At 21.4% G+C, this 22,893-nt stretch overlaps 3 protein-coding genes across 3 annotated transcripts; 1 reads left to right on the top strand and 2 right to left on the bottom strand.

Annotated features, from left to right (window-relative positions):
• Positions 1–273: 273 nt before the first annotated feature.
• Positions 274–1,506, bottom strand: LOC129614800 (uncharacterized). Its single transcript, XM_055529675.1, has 3 exons — positions 1,130–1,506; positions 914–1,060; positions 274–859 (listed from the first exon to the last, which is right to left on the bottom strand). Exons 1-3 carry the CDS (start codon positions 1,220–1,222, stop codon positions 704–706), a joined length of 396 nt encoding a protein of 131 aa, XP_055385650.1. The 5' UTR covers positions 1,223–1,506; the 3' UTR covers positions 274–703.
• Positions 1,507–2,181: 675 nt separating this feature from the next.
• LOC129614741 (probable cytochrome P450 305a1) lies at positions 2,182–5,688 on the bottom strand. Its single transcript, XM_055529589.1, has 2 exons — positions 5,283–5,688; positions 2,182–3,683 (listed from the first exon to the last, which is right to left on the bottom strand). Exons 1-2 carry the CDS (start codon positions 5,374–5,376, stop codon positions 2,281–2,283), a joined length of 1,497 nt encoding a protein of 498 aa, XP_055385564.1. The 5' UTR covers positions 5,377–5,688; the 3' UTR covers positions 2,182–2,280.
• Positions 5,689–8,980: 3,292 nt separating this feature from the next.
• On the top strand, positions 8,981–10,726 carry LOC129614750 (methyl farnesoate epoxidase-like). Its single transcript, XM_055529598.1, has 3 exons — positions 8,981–9,065; positions 9,136–10,365; positions 10,428–10,726. The coding sequence occupies exons 1-3, from the start codon at positions 8,981–8,983 to the stop codon at positions 10,628–10,630; spliced, it is 1,518 nt and encodes a 505-aa protein (XP_055385573.1). The 3' UTR covers positions 10,631–10,726.
• The last annotated feature ends 12,167 nt before the right edge of the window (positions 10,727–22,893 follow it).

The following is a 22,893-nucleotide window of genomic DNA, read 5'->3' as shown; positions in this document are numbered from 1 at the left end:
TTACTACAAAAATTTAGAAGTAAAATTTAATGATTAAAGGAAGAATTAGCATTTGTCCATTTTTTCAATTGAGGAATTTATTGTGCATATTTTTGGGTTTTTGGTATTCATTGATACACTTCTCATAAAATGCACAGTAAAAATGCTTCTATAATTTTGAAAATTCAGAATTCGGACTAATTAACATAAAACTGTTAACATAAAACTGTAACATAAAACTGTAATACAAAAGAATAACTAATTTTTACTAACAGGAAATAAAATGGAAGCGGTAAGAATAAATTTATTCAAAATATGAAATAAACAACATTTGCGTCAACTTTAATTTATAAGCGATAATTTAATTAACGAAGACTGACATCGCTTTAGGAACATCTTGTAAATTTGTTTTGAACTTAGATATTGTAGTGTATTCTCTCTTCATATTTGAGGTGGTTCGTTTTTTAGCTGAAACCATATTACGGTTTATGGAATACATGCTGAATTAATTTTTTTTCTAGTTATTGAAGCTCCAACTACCAAAATGAACACAAATTTTGTTAAGAAGCTCTCATATGCATACATATATTTAATTCGTTTAAATTTTTTTAATCTTACAGAATCAATACATTATAATTGAAATAAGCCTTAGATAAGTTCTTAGATCTCTAAAATTGTGAGATAAATTTTGAATATTTAGGAATAATTTGGCGTCTAACTGGGGTCAATGCAATTTATTTTTGGTTCCTTCATGTGTAATAACTCCTTCATTTTTATGTTTTGTATCGCACAAATAGTATAATCCAAAAATGATCAAAATAATCCCCAAAACAGATATAAACGATGTTTTCTCTTTAAATATAAATACACCAAATGCAAACTAAAATTCGATAAAATGTCATTTAAGGATTTAAAATGTATTTTATTTTCTTACAGAAAAGAAAAAATTTGCTGCAAAAGATGTGACTGTAGGCGATAAAGAATTATTCGATTCCTGGAGGCTGTTCACAAAAAATCTCATATTCAATGTATTGAAAAGTATCATTAATACTAAACAAAGTATTTGAAGAAAATAAGACCACTGTTAAGAAATTTGTTCAAATGTAATTAGAATTAAAACTGTTAAATTTTTTTATACTAATATACTCACTATAATAGTATCAAAAGAATAAGTTATGTATTTTCCAAAAACACTTCCAATTGCACCACACAATCCAGCATAAATAGCTTTTTCTAAAAGCATTTTGAACCTATGCAAATTAAACAAAAATTTGCCATTTAGAAACAACTTGGTTCCATGTTTATTTCTTTAGTAAACAAACAAAGAGCATGTTTACTTTTTTTACTAAATGTGCGTGTAAATGTATGTAGGTGTTCCAAAAATTAGAAAATAAAAATTGAATCATATGTTTTTGACATTTTACAGAGAAAGTTGCGATATAGAGGGACCATATTAAAGGAATACGGGAGTACTTGTTTATTGGTAAATTATAAAGAATTGAGATATCAAAATTTATTTTTAAAAAGCTGGATGATAATTTTATGGACTATCAATGAAATAAAGCACTTCCAACGAAAACCAGAATATGAATGTACTTCGTGTTGTAACAAATTGTGGATATTTCAGAGATCTATATACATTTCTGCAAATACTTTATTATTTCTGTAAAAATAACTTTATACATAAATTCAATCTGTTTGGCAATAAGACGATATACACTCTCATCAAACATAAATCGAAGAAAATTCAAAATAAAAATACGATATAACAACAAATTAAACGGAATTTTCATTAACCATTTTTTTTCTTATGAGTAGACTCTAATATTTTGAATTTGAATTAGATTTAGATCGTTAAAGGAATAAAAGTGTTTATAAAGAAATGAATCAAATCAATATAATAAAATTTGATAAATAGAAAGTAAGTCTGATATAATTCATTTTTATATTTTTATTTTAATCCAATATATGAGTAGATCATGTATATTTTATGATTATGTATGTTTTAAGAAAAGTAAAACAAGGGAAATTATAACAGAATATGTTGGAAAAAATGTTATTTATGCGTTTTTTTGCAGATCTCTTCAAGTATTTGTCAAGTTGTATATTATATACGTAACATCATTTGAATGGGACAAAGATGATAATAATGATTCTGAAGTTCGTTCCTGTAAGAGTCGATAACATGAAAGCTTTTACAAATAAAATAATAAAAATTTTGTTTTATTGCTTTTTTTGTCGTTTAGGTGGTTACAATTCATAATACAATGTATGTATATTCCAATATAATTTTTGAAAGTATCAACGGGGTAAAAAGCTTATTTTATATGGCTTAGCAGATAATGTTAGTCCTGGTATCAAATTTAAGCTTGGAATGGTTTCTTTTGCACCTAGTTTTAATTTAAAATTTTTTAAAATACCCACGAAAAATGTATGTAAGCAAGATCTAGCCAAAGAATCTCCCAAGCATCTTCTTTTGCCTTGACCAAATGGCATAAAATATTCGCTAGATATTGTTGTGTATATTTCGTCATCTAGAAATCTTTCTGGTCTAAAACATTCTGGATCTCCCCAATAATTTTTATCCATTAAAACACTTTTTAATCCTATCAAAACAGTCGTATTTTTTGGTATATTGTAGTTACCTAATTTTACATCTTTTAATGCTCTTCTAGGTCCAGATATAGGAACAATATGAAAGAACCGTTGAACCTCCATTAAGAAAGCTTCAGTAAATGGCAGTTTTATTTTTGAATCAGCTACAGAGAAATCTTTACTTGATAATTTTGAATCAATTTCACATTGAATTTTTTCTTGAATATCAGGTCTTACTACCATCATCATTAACGCTAAGTCTAATGTATTACTAGTAGTTTGTGCTCCTGCTATGAATATATCTAAGATTGTCATCGTTAATTGATGATCTGTAAATGTATGATTAACTTCATTTTCTCTTTCTTTCATTTCTTTGATATAAGCATAGATAAGGTCATCTTTTGCTTTATCATCCGAATAAGTGTTTTTGTGTTCATTTATAGTTTCCATGAAAAAATTATGTAATTCTTGATTAAATTGCTTTATTAAATTATATCCTGTTTTCTCTGGTGCAATATATCTTAGCCATGGAAATTGACTGAGAAGGCCACCACATATATCGAAAATTTTGGTTCTTCTTTGGAAAAGTTCTAATAATCTTTGTAGTCTTTCGTCGTGTCGTTCTATTCTTTTTCCAGCAGTGAGTGCCCATAGCACATTTATTACACTAGGTGCTAAAAAATTACCAGGCCATACTGGCCAACCATTGTAATCTTCTATAATGGAAAGCAATTCAACAAGCTCATTTTTAATTTGTAAATCCATTGGTAAACGACCGTAGCCAGCTTGTCTTAAATGACGTGTTGCAAAATTTCTATGCTCATTCCAAAGAGCACCGTCAGTGCATGTGATTCCCATGCGAGTACCCATAGTTCTTAAGCGAAGGAAAAAATTATCAGGCCGACCTTCAAATACTTCGTTTGTATGAATCTGCCTTACATGTGGATAAGAAAAAGCTACAATCACATATTCACTTCCAAGTTTCAAACCTATTATGTCACTATTGTATTTTTGAGCCCATAACTCAAAAGCCAAATGTTGGCCTCCAATATCACGTGCTAACTTACGCAATTGATAAGTATTTCCGACATATGGCCACCATTTCGGACCTAAAATATTGAAAAAATTTTTTTAATAAATTTTTAATCTGTAAAATTTTAATAAATATTGTAAAAATTTTAATATAATAATTTACAATTTGCTAAAACCTATAGAGGAGCTAGAGACCTATATCCTTTAATCTGAATATATTCTTAGGTATTTCTTACTTTCTCTAACAAAATTTTATTATTATTTAAGAGTAAATTATTCTACTGTAAAATTAATTGCTAAAATAAATTGTATAACAAAATCAAATCCATTTAAATTAAAAAACATATTTATTCGTCGTTAATAATTATTGGCCCTTTTAACCTTCTATAAAAGAAGAATAACAATAATAATAATTAATGCCAAATTAATTATTAATTATATATTTGTATATAATTATATTATTATTATCATCCTAAAAGCAACGATATACATACATACATATGTACACAATAGAAATTAATAGTATACACATTGATAAGACTATCTCTATCAAATATTATAACATCTGTATGGTTAGAAATAAATTGCATATTAAAAATTCATTGATAAACAATTTCATGCTGCTAGATCTTATAATTTTCGTTTGTTTACGATCATTTGGATCTTTGAATTAATTAAATTATTTATTTTGTTTAATTCAATTAAAGTATTTACATATTTACTTAAGGTATAATTGATAAAAGGTAAAATTGATTATTTGCAGAAATTTTTCAATAATTGAATCTCATTACGAAAATTTAGATCTTATTTCTTAGTAGTTAATAACGTATGTTAATAAAACTTTGTGGAGATTTGTAAGTAAAGCACCAATGATCAACCAAAGTTGTATTTTTTAACAACACGAAACTCTCGCATTATAACACAACATTCTTTTAGACGAAACCCTCATTAACACCAAAAAATTTAACACGATTTTAGCAAATAATATAAACTATCTATAACATACAATTTTTGATTTGGAAATTTTATGAGCATTGAACTTTTTTTCACACGTAAAATGTAAACAAAAATTTTCTTTTTTGTTTTTCTAATTACGTTACGTACATAACTTTATATTTGTATTTTATTTTTTATAGCCCTAATGATTCAAAAACAGAGATTAGTGATTCGTATTATGGCTGTCAAACTATATCTATTACATTGCAATTTCTCAAATCCCATGAATACCTACTTGTAGAAGAGAATTTCTCTTCAAATATTATGCTATCAGATCAGCTGTTTGGTACATGCATACTTAAATACTTTTGTAAGAATATGTAATTTAGTTTTCTCATTCTACGAGTATTCTAAAACTAATGGTTCAGACTGTTCAATCACTCTGTTTGGCACTATTTTGAGAATCATGTGCATTCATATTTATGTATCTCACAATTTATTTCCTATATAGTATTAATTGTACATTAGGTACAAAGTAAAAGTAAATTTTTAAAATATTGGGAACAATACAAATACTTTTCAAAGATTATTTATCAGAAATTTATTCTACATTCTCTTATTTATCAAGCGAGTTAATCTATTTTTGATTTTCAAGATATTTAAAAATGTAGTTAATTAACGCTTTGATTATTTAATATCAAAATAAGGGAAAAAATTTAATAGCCACAAAAAAGTCTTACCTGGTGGAAAATTCGGCGGTCGTTTAATTGTTTTCAGTATCCAACCGGTCAATAAAGCAATTAAAATAACAATTAATGTTATTAAAATAATCATTTTACTTAATAAAAATATTTAATTTTTATTTTTTCATTCGAATAAAAATTTTTGGCGGCTCAAGAAAATTTTTCTCAACAAAAAAAACAAACAAAATAAAAACCAAAAACAAAATTTTATCAATTTTATTATCAAAGAAAGTTGCGTGCGGCTTCCGTATATTTGTAAATTAGCGATTTATACAACTATAATATTTTTCTTTTATATTTAATCAATCTTTTCACTTTATATTAATTGAATAAATTTGAATAAATTCATTAAAATGATTAAGTATTATGAAAAATTAAAATATTATGTGAGTATTTTGTACAATATTACATAAAATTCATATGTAAAACTTAAGTAATACCAAAAAGAAAAAAAAAAGAAAAAAAAAATTGTTCTAATTAAAATATGTACAAAAAAAAAAAACTCTCTCTAAAGAGGCACTTCTAATTTAAATGACTAATCTGACCGATAACTTCAATGAAACTAAAAATTGAAATTTTTTTTAAAATGATTTTATTTAGTTTATTGGAATGCTGAGAGTTTATAATTGTTATAAAAGTTTTCAGTGATGAAATTTTATAAAATACTTAAATGTTATACGTACGCTTCTCTTTAAAGTATGTTTGGTTTAGTTCATGCATAGCATAAGCATATGTACAATATATGTACATACATATGTTCATATAAATTAAATTCTTACCATATTTCTACTTATACTGTATTTTAAAATTGATGTTTAAAAATTTTTATTGCATAGTTTTCATATTACCATAAATATTAATTTATAATATATGTACATATGTATGTAAATATATGTACAACGAAAATAGAAATACAAACCAGAATTACTTTCATATTTTAAACTTTTAAGAAATTAAAATTAATATACGAGTTTATATACATACATATACATTATGTATTTATTATACTATTTTAATTAATAGAGCTAAATTATGTAAATTATATTAAACACTTTTGTATTGTATATACATTTGTACATTATGTACATGACTAGAATTTAATTAAAGTATTGTTGTTGAAATTTATAAAATTTTTCTAATTATAAGCCAAGAAATATTTATTAACAAAAATTTCACGTTTCATTTAAATACTTACTTGTATAACACCACTGTTTTTTTCTCCCCTAGCGTAAGTTATCTGAAATATTATATTGGGTATGCAATAATAAAAATTACAAAAAAGAAAAAAAAAATATTTTTACATTTTTTGATAAAATAAAATGTACTTTAAATGCTAATGCAAGTAAAAATGTTAGAAGCATCTGAAATATAAAAGTTGAGGTTGAACTTGTAAATTGTAAGTAGTAAAATATGTATGTGACTTTAAAAGTATGTATATTAAGGTGGAACATCTTATGTGATCCTGCATGATTACTGATTCTTATCATCCCTGCATGCTTACTGATTAAATCTATAAGAATATGGTTGGACAGAAATTTCGGTTCTGATAGCCCGTTAGTTAATGTTAATGTTTAGTCGAAATTGTAGTAAAACGGAATTAATACAAAATTCAGGTTATCAGTTTTTATTTAGCAATAGAGTATACTGCATTGTGTAGCAGTAGAGTATTACTGCAATTCTGAAGTTTCATTAAATTTCATACCACAAATATTTAGAATATTATTGTTAACCCCTCAAAAAAGGGTTAAATTAAGAATTTATATTATAAATTTGTAAGTTAAAAATTGTTGACATTATCTTACCAGTTATAATTATTATTTAAATTGCGGACGTTTTTGTGTAAAAAATATACTTTTTTATTGCTCGAGTTCATCAGGAGGATGAGTGCGGCACAATAGATCCTTAAACGCGGTGACGGTGCACCATTACTCTGTACAAATTTAATCAACATCTCTATGAATTTATTTAATTAAATGAATTCTAAACGCAACAAGAGATTCGAAACGTCTTTGAAATTTATGTTTGTTATCAAAGTAAAAAAAAAAGAGAAAAATACAAAAAATAATAAAAAAAAAATTACCATGTGCTTTTAGTGTACATTCAATTCAAGATGTTAAAAAAATTTGTATAGAATTTTGAAAGTGTGTGTAATTTGAGAATTGTTATAAAAGAGAAGTTTTTTTCTCCCCCCCCCCCCCCAAATTGAGTTTAATTGCATTTTTAAGAGACAATGAAAGTTAAGAGAATAATAATAAAATGAAATTTTTTAATTCAGTATAAATTGTAAATTTTATGTTCATATGTATGTATGTATATATTTATGTATCAAGAGTGTCAACTCTATTGTGATTTCTTTTTTTTAGAAGACTTTATTTTCCATTCAAAATAGATTCGTTAACAATAATAAAAAATTTGCATAAAAAATAATCAAAGTAATTTTTGTAAAATCTTTGTGTTTTTTTTATGGATATTTTATAAAATAACAATATGAGGAACTTTTGACCAAGTGGTCAAAGTTGTAAAGCTTTATGTTTTAGATATAAGCATATCTAAGAAAACTTTCTTAAACGCCAAGGAAATATTAAAATTGTGATAAAATATGTTTTTTTTGACGTTTATATTGAATAAGTACTTAAAAGTTTTGAATTTTGTTTTTTTTTTAATTTTTATTCAAACTGTCTTTAAGACAGTCACGGCAGCTTAAGATAGCCGTTATTTAACGGAAAACGTAGTATAAATTGTTTTGCCTTTATTTGTTGTTGTTTTTTTTTTTAAATAAACTTTTATCTGCTTAAAATTGTACTACGCACTATCATACAGGTTGATGAAGGATATGTGTTAGTTACAGTTGTAGATTTAGTTTTTAAGATGTTACTGTTATTAGTATTTCATATCAACTACAACTCCAACTGTCACGGTTGTACAAAGCTTGTTTTATTTGGCAATCGCAAGGTCCTAATTACTTAATCTTTTATGTTGTTATATTGCTATAATTATTTAAATTTATTATTCTAATATTTGACTTTATGGTCTTGTCATTTAAAATGAAGTTGTAGTGTATTATGAAAATTGAATTATTATAGCTTGAACTTATAAGAATATTTTATAAGATTAAGAATAATATTATAATTTTAGTCAAATTTATTATTAAAGAAACAATAAATACAATAGAAAGAATTAACAAAAGTTCTGATTCTGAAAAATTTTTCTGAAAAACGCAAAGAAACAATAAAAAGATTTCAAAAGAAATTTCAAAGCTTCTATTTAAAACCATTTCACTTTTAAAATTTCATTTAAACAAAATGTCATGACCTACAATAGATCTGGAAAGAATAGGTCTTACTTATTTCCATTATTTATTCAAAAACATTAAGAATTCATAAGCTGTCAATTTTAAGGGCAAAAGTAAAGCTAAAATATTTTATTTTTAAAATTATAATGAACAATTTTTAATTTTAACCACACAAGAATAGAAAATTGACAATTTTAAATACACAATTTGTTTTTTCAAGTGACTACACATTGAGTTTTAAGATCATATACTGAAGTAAAAAAGTAGGGATTATTTATATTTTCAGAGAGAAGCAAAATTTCTTGATGCAACTTTCTTATTAGTATAAAATAATTCTTGTAAAGCGGTTTGATTTGCTTAGTTCAAATAGATTTAAAAATTTCTAAAGATTTTTTTAACAATAATGGTTTTAGTAGCTCTGTTCTTATTTTGCTTAATTTTAACTTTCATTTGGAAAGACACAAGAAAACCAAAAAAATTTCCTCCAGGTCTATTCTAAATTTATAAAATTGTAAAAGTAAACGTTATTTAATATTAAAATTTTTACTATTTTTAAAGGTCCAAAATGGTATCCAATTGTTGGTTGTATTCCACTACTCCAACGATTAATAAATATTTTTAAGTTTTATCATTTAATGTGGGAGCATTTTGCAACGATATGGGGTCCTGTTGTAGGTTTTCGAATTGGATGTGATCGTGTAATTTTAATATCTGGAATCGATGCTGTTAAAGAATTTTATAGTATTGATGAATTTAATGGACGACCAAATGGATTTTTTTTTAAAGTTCGTTCGTTTAATAAACGTTTAGGGATCGTTTTTACAGATGGAAAAGAATGGGAAGTTCAAAGAAGGTTTTCTATGAAAATATTAAAACAATTAATGGGAATTGGTAAAAATGGTTTAATTCATATTGAAATTGAAGCACAAAAAATGATTGAAAATTTTCGTAAAAAAGCAATAAAAAAAGAATTATTAGAAATGCAACATCTTTTTGATATTCCAGTTCTGAATGTTATGTGGGCTTTATTGGCCGGCTATACATTTGATGTTGACGATACAAAATTATTAAATTTGGTTAAATTAATTCATGAATGTTTTAGAGATATTGATATGTCGGGTGGAATATTAAATCAATTTCCATTTATAAGATATTTTTTCCCAGAAAAATGTGGTTATAATAAAATGATTAAAAATACCAAACCGCTATTAAGTTTTTTAACAGAAAGAATTAAGGAAATTAAAGATAAAATTGGTACAAATAATTTGAATAAAGAAATTAAAAGTCTTATTGAAGCATATTTAATTGAAATTGAGAAATTTAAGAATGATAAATCAACATTTACAGCAGAACAATTACTTATTATTTGTTTGGATTTTTTTCAAGCTGGTTCTGAAACTACAAGTAATACCTTAGGTTTTGGTTTGATTTATATGTTACATTATCCTGAAATATTAGAAAAAGTTAGAGCTGAAATATATGGTGTAATAGGTCAAAATCGTTTATTAAAGCTATCTGATAGAAATAATTTACCGTATACTGAAGCAGTAATATACGAAATTCAAAGAATATCAAGTGTTGCACCTTTAGCTATTATTCATCGTACATTGCAAACTGTTAATTATCAAAATTATATTATACCAAAGAATACTCTTGCATTAGTTTCAATATATAGTTTAAATATGGATAAAAAATATTGGATTGATCCGCATAATTTTCGACCAGAAAGATTTCTAAATAATGATGGCAAACTTATTCATCATGAATATTTTATTCCATTTGGTTTAGGTAAATCGTGTTATAATTACCTTTAATATCTATTAATTTTGTATTATTGAATTCTATTTTAGGAAAAAGAAGATGTGTTGGAGAAATGTTGGCAAGATCAAGTTTATTTTTATTTTTTGCAATTTTTGTACAAAATTTTGACATTGAATTACAGGATCATAAAAATTTACCAGAAAAAATTGGTTTCGATGGAATTACATTGAGCCCTAAACCATATAAAGCATATTTAAAAATTAGAAAATTCACAAATAATTATAAAAACTAATTACCCCTTACTTTTTTTTGTTGAATTTGCATAAAATTATAATTAAGAATATTTAAAATGGTTGAATACAATTTTAATTATTATGTTTTTCAATTATGTAATTAAAATAAACTGCGATATTTTAGAATATTTTTGAATACTTTGCTTTAATTTTAAAATTTAAATAAAAGTTTTTAGTGATAGCTTTAATTTGATGTTTAAGTGACAATTCTTATATAATTATTTTTATACGAAGTATGGCCGTTCACATGAGTATTTTTAATTTCGCCATCTGGTGTGAATGACCGGATTCGATAATAGACTGTAAAAACTGTAAAAATTTTTTCGGGAAGAGAAGGAAAATTTTGCAAAAGATTGTAATTAAAAAGAATAAATGAAACCATTTCTTATATAATTTTTATTAATTTTTTTTTTAATTTTTATAATTTTAAATGTCCCACTTTTTTCTTCTCATAATATAAGGTTTCCTTAGATTCTACATCTCCAAAAATATATAATTGTTTTTTTTTTTTAATTTTTTGTTTTGCTGTTATTTTTTTGTTTTTTTTGTTTTTTTTTTATTTTTTTTTTGCTTTTGTTTTTTAATTATACTTTTTTGTAATATTTTATCTAGCCTAAAATATTTTTTATAATATTTTCAATAAAAAGAAAATTTTTTTTTCATAATATTTTTACATTTAATAATTAATAATAATAATAATAATTTTTTTTTGTTATTTTTTAACATTATTCTTAACTTTTGATAATTTGCATTTTTTTAAAATGTTTTTTTTTTTTTACACAAAACTTGGTTTTGTGCATTTTTTTTTGTTTTTTGTGATTTGGATCTTTTGCTTATTTTCTTTTGTTTTAAATAATAATTATAATTTGATGACTGCACATAATATATATATAGATTCACATATTAAATTTAAATTTTTTAAACATTTTTTTTTTGAATTTTTAAATATTTCATTTTTTACTTTTTAATTTAATATAGTAATGTATATCACTGAAAAACAGGTAAATATGTTTCTCTTGAAAATTATTTTAAATCTTCACTTATCCTGCGTCTACACTTTTTTTTTAATTCAGAATTTATTATCAAATTTAAAATCTACTATAAATGTGTTTTTTATTTTTTTTTATTTTTTTCCTCTTTTCGTCTTTTTTTTAACATTTTCTCATATATTTTTTTTTTATTATAATTTGATTTTAAATAGTAAAAACAAATAATTTGACCTTTTACGTTTTAAAGAAATAAATTTTGGTTTTTTGTTTTTAAATTTTTATTGTTTTAACTATACGTTGTTTAATTAAACTAAATTAATATTTTATAACTTTTTGGTTTCTATTCTTTCGTTCTATATAATATATTATATAAGTACTACAATATATATATATATATACATATTGTATACATATATCTTGAATAATATTATAAATATTCTCTTTATCTTTTTCTTAGCTATTTGTTTTTTTAATATACATAATAACATTCTATAATTTGCTTAATCGATTTATAATTTAAATATTTTATTTAATACTGTAAAAATATTTTTTTAAATTTAAACAAAAATTTAAGAAAATAATTGTAAGTTATGTGCAATATAAAATTAAATTTATTTACCCTTTTTATTCAAAAAACTTAAATTAAAGATACTTAAAAAATGCATTCAATAATAGTGTAATAATTGGAATTTACTTAGCGACGATTGTATTCTAAGACCAAGAGTAATATAGAAATTTGAGATAATCACCTGTGTTTACACAACGACTTTTGTACTTGCGGTTAACACAAGTTTCATAAGATGCATAAATCCATCGTGTAAATAGTCATATTGATAGATAAATTATTGACAATTTATATTTGATTTGAGAATTTAATACAAAAATACAAAAAAAGCACCTCTTTTATTCGCGAATGCAGATAAAAGGTGTTGACATACATAACAAGGGGTTGATATACAATGCACTTAAATGTTAATGCAAACATAAAAGTGTATAAGAAAATTTGAAGGTTAGGTGTTGACGTTATGAGTGAAAAGTTGATTGTGTTTAACAATAAGACAAATTTCTTATTGAAATAAGAAATTTTAAGGGAATTTTGTTGTAGATATCAACATACAACCTACAAAATTATACATACATGTATGTATATACATGTATTGTGTACGTTAATTGGGTTTTATTGACAGAAAACGTGATACGTTACGTTTTAATAAAACTTAAAAAGAAAATGAGAATCAATTGCAGATGTTTGACATTTTTTTATGTAAACTATTTCAACTATTTACGTTGAGAAAATGAAGTACAAATAAAAAGTATTTAAGATTTTAAGATTAAAAACTGTTATTTTCATGTTCTTATATTCATTTTATATTACGATAAAAGAAAAGATTTTAAAATGCTTTGTTCTTCACTTAGAAAATAAAAACTGTTTATTTTATATTAATCGATTGCAATCAAAAAATTGCATTTAAGTATTAAAATGTCAAAACTTTGACAATAAATTTGACCATACCGAATGCATTAATACAGAATGTTTTTTGATGCGATAGGAGTAACAAAAAATAATCACTTCCTTTTCGTTTTTTGTAATTTTGGTTTCAATAAATTTCAGCGTTTTTGAAAAAGATGAGGAGGTGTGTCAAATCAAAATATTTTAATTTAATTAATTAAAAACAAATTTAATTTTATTTGCTCACAACTTATGCAAACTGATAATTATAAACTATTTTATTTAGTTTTAAAATGAAAACAAAAAAAAAACTGAAAATTTAATAAAAATTATATTTAATTTTTTTATTTACAAATAATTTTTCTTATTTTTGTAAATGTTATGCCGTTTATTTAAATTTTGAAATAAAATAAATTGTTACTTTTTCTTTCTATTCGTGTTTTTTTTATGTTTTTCTTCCCTCTCTTTATATAATATATCTTTCTCTTTCATATTTTTTTTTTTTAATTAAATTTAAATTATCACAATAATTTAATATGATTTATAAATTTCTTTTTATATACAGCGTCTGTCACGTGGTCCATATTGTTATTTCCTATAATTTTTTATATAAAATAAATAAATTTTATAATATTGAATTTTTAAATTTTCTTCGTGCCTATATCCATTTTTCATGTTAATTTAGCCCCTCTCACATTTTTATTTAAAATTTATCTATATTAATACAACATTTTAACTTCTCATTTATTTACTATTTAAATTTTATTTAATAATAAGTAAGGGTGAGGTTAAAAAAAATGAAAAAGAAAAAAAGACAGAAATCACATTGAGAGCATGGGGATGGGAATATGGGATTTACATGTATTCTTCTTGGATTCGGTTTACATGAAGTTACTTTAAGTTTTTGACGTACATAAGTCAAATACTTTGAGTATGTAAACCCAAATCCATTGGTTAGGTAGGCCAAGGTATAATTATTTTTTTTATTTTTTTTTTTTTTTTTTGTTTCTCAAGAATCATAATATCTTATTTGTAAGCCTAAACGTATGCAATAAGTTGCTTAGTTGCAGCATTATTTTCTTTTTTTTTTGTTTTTTAATTTTCTTTTTATTTTATTTTTAACATTTTTTGACACTTCTTAAATAATTTAATATGTCATCGTTTTGTTACATGTTTGTCAAGGTACCGTTGTAGCATTGCGACTTTGAATTATTTTATTTATTCATTTTTGTTTTGTGTTTTTTTATTTTTGTTAATTCATTTGAATAACATTAAATTCTTAATATTTATATTTAATACATAATTTATTATTTAAAATTATATTTTTATTTAATTATACATGTGAGGTGAACATAAATATATTGAGATTTTAAAAATTTGAATTTGATTTTTTTTTTTCGAACATTATGACATTTAGAGACAATCAACACAATTAATTTATTTGTTTTTATTTTTTTATTGTTTTAATAAGAGTAAAACACACAACCTTTCCGTATTTGTTTTTTTCGTTTTTGTAAATTTTAATTAATTTAAGAATTTGGTTTTGGATATTTAAAAGGAGAACGTTTAATTATTTAAAAATTTTTTTTTCATTTAATTTTTAAATTTAATAAATTATTGTATGTGTTAAACATACACGAAGAGTATCCTTAATTGGGTGTTACAAATTCACAACGTTTAATTTTAAAAAAGAAGTAAAAAAAATTTGAGTCTAAAAACTATTAATTAAGAGTTGACATTTTTAAATACTTTATTTTCAATACACACATATGTGTAGCGTTTTACAAGCATTTTATTCAGTGATAGTTGTTTATATTCAATAAGAATTATAGGTTCTGCATGAAGTAAATTTTAAAATTTTAGGTTTGTTTTACATAAAACGTTTCAGCTATTAATCGCTATGAGTGTTCGGCTAATCGAGTGTATGCACTCTCAACGGACATAATTGGCATTTGATTTTTTTTGTATTTGTAATAAAACCATAGTTTAAACAAATAATTTTTTACAAAATATATTTTTGAATACTTTTAAAAAAATTAATTTTAATTTTACTCTTTACTTTGAATTTCAAAATTAAATTTTTCATCTCAATTTAAAATTGCGTAATAAAACTATATGCGTACTTATTGCGATCTATTTTGTTAGTCACATCACTCGAGATGATGGGGTATTATTGAAAGGTGTTTTTGGGTTTTCAGTATAAAATTTCAACTTTTGGCAATGATTTTATGCTGAAAAACTCAAAATTTTTTGAATAACAACTTATCGCAGCAAGTGACGCAGCTAACAGAATATGCGTGTTTATATTAAATAAATAAAGAAATAAACTAATGAAATATTAAATATCAAGAGATCGGTAATCAAATTGGTAATGGTAATAAATATTTTATTAAAGACTCAAAAATCGAAAAGTCAAATGCCAATATCTTTGCTTTAAACAAATGCTAAGTGATAGCAGATGTGCCTTCCCACACGAGTAGATCAATGTTATATCAATTCAAGTAATATTGTATAGCATGTTTGCACAATATTTTGTCAAAATAATATTTCAGTAGGAAAAATTAATTATCTGTTTATAATAAATTAGAAATTAACTTAAATAACAAACAAACAAAAAAAAAAAAACACTGAGTAGACCCAAATTTTTTTTTAAATTCTTTTACTGTACAATAACCCTGAATCCATATCTTACCTTAAATACACACATTTTTAGAAACATAAGCATAAATTAAAACAAATACAAATTATACGATGTTAATATTTAAAAAAATAAATAAAATAAATACCTAAAAAAACAAAAAATAAAGAGAAAAATAAATATTTAATAAATAAAACAAACCAAATGATTTTTTCTTTCTTTAAATTAATTCAACCTTTTAAATATATTTTTTAAAAAGATTTTCATTTTTCATAATTTTTGTTTTTTTTTTTTTTTATTTTTATAAACTAAAAAATTTAAAACTATAAATATATTAAACTTAATTTATAAAAAAAAAATAATAATAATAATAATAATAATTATTATATATGTAATAAAATAATAAAAATATTAATAAAGATAATAGTACAATAATAAATTTGCTTGTAGCCGTATTTAGTTTTTTTTTTCTTTTTTTTTCTATAATATATAAAGATGAACACTTTCCTAAAACTAATTTCTTTTTTTTTTAAACAAAAATATCAAAATAAAACTATTAAATAATTAAAAAAAGAAATATATATATAAAAAACAAAAATAAGAAGGAAATATTTATAAAAAGAAAAAAATATAATATATGTAGTACATTTTGTATATTCCATTCTGTTTTTATAAATATGAAATTTTACAAATTTTACAATAATTTTTTTTTATTATTTTCATCAACTTATATTATTTGAAATGAATATTTTAAAGCAAATTCATGTATAATAATGACAGAAATTTTAATTTTAAAAATAAATTAAATCAGAATTTATTGGATTATTCAAACATACGAGTATATGTATGTATGTAAAAATTAATTATAACCAGAAAATAAAAGAAGATTAGAATACTAGAACGTACTGCAAAACTATAACTACAAAACGAATTCCTGCTAAGTTGATAACATTTTGTTTATGATAACAAATATAACGCAGTTTTTCTTATATATTGTGATGAACTGCGTTTGGGAAAAGGTCTACTATTTTCAAACTAAAGAGAAAATTGCAAAGAATATTTAATAAAAAATTATAAGAAATCTTAACAGAAAAACGGTTTCTAAATTTCCGCGCTCCGTTCACATCAATATCATTAAAATTTATCATTTTAGTTGTCATTCTATGGTATAATTATGTCATATAGAATGTCATATAAGAATCTACATATTACAGGTTTTATTTGTTAAATTTTTTGTATAAACAAAATAAAAATGAATATCGATTTTTAATTTTCTTATCGGGTTAAAATTCACCGATTAGAAGTTTAACAAAATATTAGTGATAAATGCAAATCAGAGACTTTATATTTTAAATTTTAATTTTTCATTTAAGATTTTCATTTCACATCAAATTTAATTTTAAATCCTTTCAATAATTCGCTATAAAATTGAATTACCTCAATATATTTAAATTTAATTTACTTTTTAATTTAAAAATTTCGGTCAATTTCAATAAAAAATTTATTTTATAAATTCTAAAAAAAAAAAATGTGATGTAAATTATGTGTGAGAATTAAATAATAATTTGTAAAATTTCAATTATTTTTTTTCTCTTTTGCGGTACACATAAATAAAAACACTTCTTAAATAAAATTAAAAAAAAAATTTGTAAATCACAAAATTAAAATTAAATTAAAAGAAAACTACATGAACAAAATAATAAATTTAAAAATTTATAAATAATAAAAAATAAAATTAAAAGTGAAAATTAAAATAAAGATTTTTTCAATTTTTTTTTTTTCATTTTGTTTTTTTTTTTTTTTTATGCTTTCACAATACCTAAAATACCTAACAGTTAATATAATTATATACACAAATTTCTCTTTTTAAATCTAATAACTTTTACAATTTTTTAACATATATACAATTATATACGATGAATATACATATATATATACAGATATGTGAAAATATATTTATTATTATTTTGTTATATAAAAACGTATATGATTATATTTGAAAAAAAAATATATTTTTTTTAAATTTTCAATACAATTTTTCTTTTTTTTATTTATTCTTTTATAATAAATCGCAAATTATGTAGGTTCTAATTGATTTTACATTTTGTAATAAAATTATTAATTTCATTTAAATTTTATTTAATTTAATAAAGTACACAAAGGCAGGGGAGGGGGCATCTTTAAATATTGAAATTTAGTTTATTTATGAAATTTAAAAAACTTTTATATACTCGTATTATATAATATATTATTCTCACTGTATATAATATAGACAGGGAAAATAAAATATTCATGACTTCAAAATTTCGGTAATATGTTCTATATTGTAATATTTTTAAGCAATTTCAATTAATAATCTGAATTGTGTTTTTATACTGTTTAACAATAATTATGAAGTTTCGCAGTATTTAATATTTTAAATTAATTGTTATCTGTATGGATTAAATTAGATAATTTTTGCGAATGTTAAACATACACTTATAATTGAGACAGAAAATTGAAGTTTGATTAAATTTTAAAAATGTAATTAATAAATTTCATCTTATTCATTAACATATTTTCAAAAATTCATCATAATGAGACATCTTGCAAAAGGAGGAAATAAATAATAAAAATTGTTAATAATATTTTAATAAACATTTCATTCTTCATATTCATAATTACAAATTCGAATGAAATGTTTTTTTTAAGTTTTCATATTTTGGAATATTTAATAAATTAATGAAAATTAAAAAAAAAAAATTGTATTATTTTACACATATAAATTTTGAATACTATTTTAAGATTTTTCTTATATATATATATATATATATATATATATAAACTCATAATTATACATATATGTATATTTCCATTTAAATATTGAATTAAAATTAAAAATATTTTTGAAATATAAATATTTTGGCATTATGTATATTTGCTATATTGAAAATATTTTACAAATAATTTTTAATTATTATCAATTATATATTTTTTTTATTGTTTATATTCATAAAATTCAATTAAAATAAAAATTTATGCATATTATAAGATGAGACCTATTAATTTCTAAAACATAAAATATATTTTTTTTTTGTGAATTTTTGATTTTTGAGAAAAAAGCATTTGAATTTCATGTAAATAAGCCTAAAATGGACTTAATAAGCCTAATAAAGAATCAATGATAAAACATTTATTTTACAATTAATGAATTATCAAAAATAATTAACAATATTAAAATAATTATTACAAATAATATCAAGTTGCTTTTGATATTCAATTTGCTCAATTTGCCTGCTTTTTTGTTATCAAAAATATATTTTATATTAAATAATTTTTCAATTGTACAAATATTTTTGATTTCTCATCTTATTCATGTGCTTTTTTCTTTTGGAAAAAATATAATATTTTATACATTTAAAATTGGATTGTAATTAATAAAAATTAAATATAAATTATTGTGTATTTGAACATTATTTTACTTTTTTTTTTTTAAATATTTTTATATATTAAATATTATATATAATATATTTATTGATTTATATTACATTTGTGATTTTTATTTCCTCTACTTTTACTCTTCACTTTTAATTTGAATTTAATTACATTTTGTTTTTTCTTCTTTTTACATATTAATATATTTTCTTTTATTTATTTTTTTTTTAATTATGCTTTGTACTCAATAAGGCATTTATGTTATTTTAGAAATTAAAATAACAGTATTATAAAACAGAAAAATATATAAGTTTATGAAAATTATATGAAAAAATAAATAAATGTTTTTTTGTTACAATTTATTTTCATCATAATTATGAGTTTTCATCATGTTTAGTGAAAATATTAGAAAATACCAGAAGTAAGAGTGAGAATATAGTAGGAGAAACATTTCAAGTTTTACCAAAATAAATTCAAATTTAAATTAAAATTTTTTATTAATATTATTTCAATTATTTTATTTAAAATTTTAATTTCATAAATTGTCCTTTGTCATTTCTAATTAATTTTTAATTAATTTTTTGTTATATTATAGAACGTTTGCTAGCTCAAAAAAAAAACATTTCTTCCTATTTAAATTTACTCACTTTTTTATTTAATTTTATTGAATTATTTTTAAAAATCATAATATTTTTGATTTGGTTTTTGGAAACAAATTATTGAAATAAATAAAAAAACATTTTTTTTTTCGATAATTTTCATTTCATTACATATTTCTTATATTCTGTCCAGAATTTAAATTTGTAAAATTTTTTATATTATTTGATTTTTGATTCATTCATTTATTTACAATTTATTCGTAAAATGTTTTTTTTTATGTATCTATGTATGCCATATACTTTGTTTTTTAACAATTTGTTTTTCAATAATCTTTTCTTATAACATATAAAATGTTTTTTTTTATTTATTTTATATTTTATTTGTTTTGCATTCAATTGTTTAAAATTACTTAAATATTTCTGTTCTGTTGTTATATTTTATAACATTATTAGCCAATCTAAATCACAAACCATTTTCATATTTTTTTACAGATTGATTATTGCATAATATTCATGAATTAAAAAACAAATTCAGATAATATGCAAATTTAAATTAATATTATTTAGTTATATACAAATGTTATGTTATATATATTGATATGAATTTATTAAATATGAATAATTATTAAGGATATTCATAGAAAAGAAAGAAAATGAAATAATTTATATTTGTAAAATTATATACTAATTAATTATAAAAAATTTAAAAGAAAAGTTTTTTACTGGAAAAATAATAGAAATATAGTGGAATCTAAAAATTCAATAAATGTTGTTCGCGACTACGAACATCAAAACTGAACGCTACTGACTATTACAACTAAAATAATATTTTCATTATTAGGGAGGTGTTCGTTATGTATAAATTCTACATGTAAATAGAAATATGGAATCTGCAATGTAGAAATACATAATATCTTTAAAAAGTATATAAAGATAATTCATGTAAAACAAAAATGTTCATACTAAGCAAATTACCGTCAAAACCAGAACAAAACAGGATATCTTAAAATCAGAACAAAAAATCATATCAAATACCGAACCTGATCTGTCAGCAGTTTTTATCTCCTCTTTTTCTGATTTGCAAGGTGCAAATTTTATTTTATTTAATTACAATTTAAATTAAACATTTGAATTTATTTTAAAAATTTCATCAAATAAAAATTATCTGAATATCCTTAATTTTATTAAATTTTCCATTTTAAATATTATATACAATTTATATAAATTTTTTGTTAAATTAAAATACATTAAAGAAAAGTACAAAAATTACATAATTTTTAATATTTTTATATTATATATGCATATGTCAGAGCTATTATGATATTTTTAATTATTCTTTCTTTTTACAAGTAAATAATATACATAAATGTGTGAATGTTTCTATAATTTATTCTTTTGAATTTTGTTTTTTTTTTATTAACTATTTAACAGGTGGTGATTAACTGATTTTTATTTTCTAAATTTTTTTTTCAATAATTATTTAATTAACTGCGTTAATATTATATTCGTTTTTGTTTTTTTTTTAAATATTGTATTGGGATGTGGAAAAAAGGTACTACGTAGTTTAAGGCCATCTGGCTACTTTTATTTTGTTGTGATTTTCCGATTTTTCAATTTTATATTTAATTTATAATTTTTATTATATTATGTATGTAAATAAATAATTATTGTTGAAATTCTTTAAATTATTTTTAAGTTTTTTTTATGCTGTAATTGAGTACACATTTTAAAACAATTTTTTTACGGAAAAATATAAAATAGTTCAGATCATTTTGATTTTGAAATTAAATTGAAAAATAGTAGATTTTTGAAATTGGAATTTACTTATATTTGTTTACATAATTTAATTTATTAATTATTGCACTGTTTATTTGTTTTTTTTTTTTTTTATGAAAAAAATGTTGTAGTTTTTTAAATACTAAGTTTTTTTTTTTGGAAAACTTCTTGACCAAGGTTAATTCTTTTCATGATCTAAATTTATTGAAATATAACGGAGCTTATGTTTTTTATAGATTAAACATTTTTTTGTGATAAAGATAGAATTTCTTTAAACAAAACTAAAATAAATAAAAAAATGAGGTAATTGTATTGGTTTATTGCACAATTATTTTGAAACATTGGTTCAAATTCAGATTTCCAAAAAAAAATATAAAAAATTTTTGATCTGATCTGATTTATATCTTTATATTTTATTGTTTCATACAATTTTATATATGTTAATTAAAAATTTTGAGAATGTTATAATTTGTTTAAGCATTGGAAGCAGTAAAATAAATTTATTTTATTGTTAATTTTAAAATATATTTAAAAACTTTGGCTGGAAACAATTTATTGTTTAAAGTTATACGTATCAAATTATTTAAAAAGCAATTTGAAAACAAAATTAGAAATAAGAATTTTTTATAGTATACAGAAAGTTCATTAAAATACCTATTGAAAAATTACTTATTAAATATTTAAATAATAGAAATGATAGACAGTATTTGAAATATAATTGGTTATATTTTAAAACTTTCTCTATCTTTGGTTTTATCTAGTTTTATTCTTATAATATGTAAATTAAAAATATATTTTTATATAAGAAAACTGAAAATCAAAAGCTGGGGGGAAAAGAGTATTAAAATTTAATTTTAATTATGAAACAATTATAAATAAAAATATTATAAAAAATTCATAGTTAGAACTATTAAAATTTTATCAAGGTTGAATTGAAATTTTAAATATAAAATTATTATATATGAAGAGAAGAAATAATTAATATGAAACTCAAAAGAACAGGAAAATATATTAGATCTCTACGAATTAATAAATCGATAGGGGAAAGAAGCTTGAAATTGGGATGGTGTTATTCGCTTAAATATTACCTTATCCTACGTTATCATCTTTGGTATGTTAGCATATTCAGAAATATTTTTACATTTTTTTTTGCTTCCTGACAAGCTTAATTTACTTATTTTTTTTCCGTTTTTTTTTTTTTGGAATATTAAAGTGAGATTATAATAATAATTATTTATATGTTTATTAAAAAAAATTTTTAATTGTATAATGAGGTGTGAATTTATTGAAATCTATATATATATATATGAATTGTATGAAAAATTGTGTTAGACCCTGAATCCAAAAAAATATATTAAAATATTTTATTTTAATTCTTAATATAAATAAAAAAAAT

This window comes from Condylostylus longicornis, unplaced genomic scaffold, assembly GCF_029603195.1.
Source record: "Condylostylus longicornis isolate FDR11 unplaced genomic scaffold, ASM2960319v2 ptg000119l, whole genome shotgun sequence".
In the NCBI taxonomy this organism is placed as follows: Eukaryota; Metazoa; Arthropoda; class Insecta; order Diptera; family Dolichopodidae; genus Condylostylus; species Condylostylus longicornis.
The sequence above is the reverse complement of the archived record's forward strand: the minus strand, read 5'-3'. Positions and strand labels throughout refer to the sequence as shown.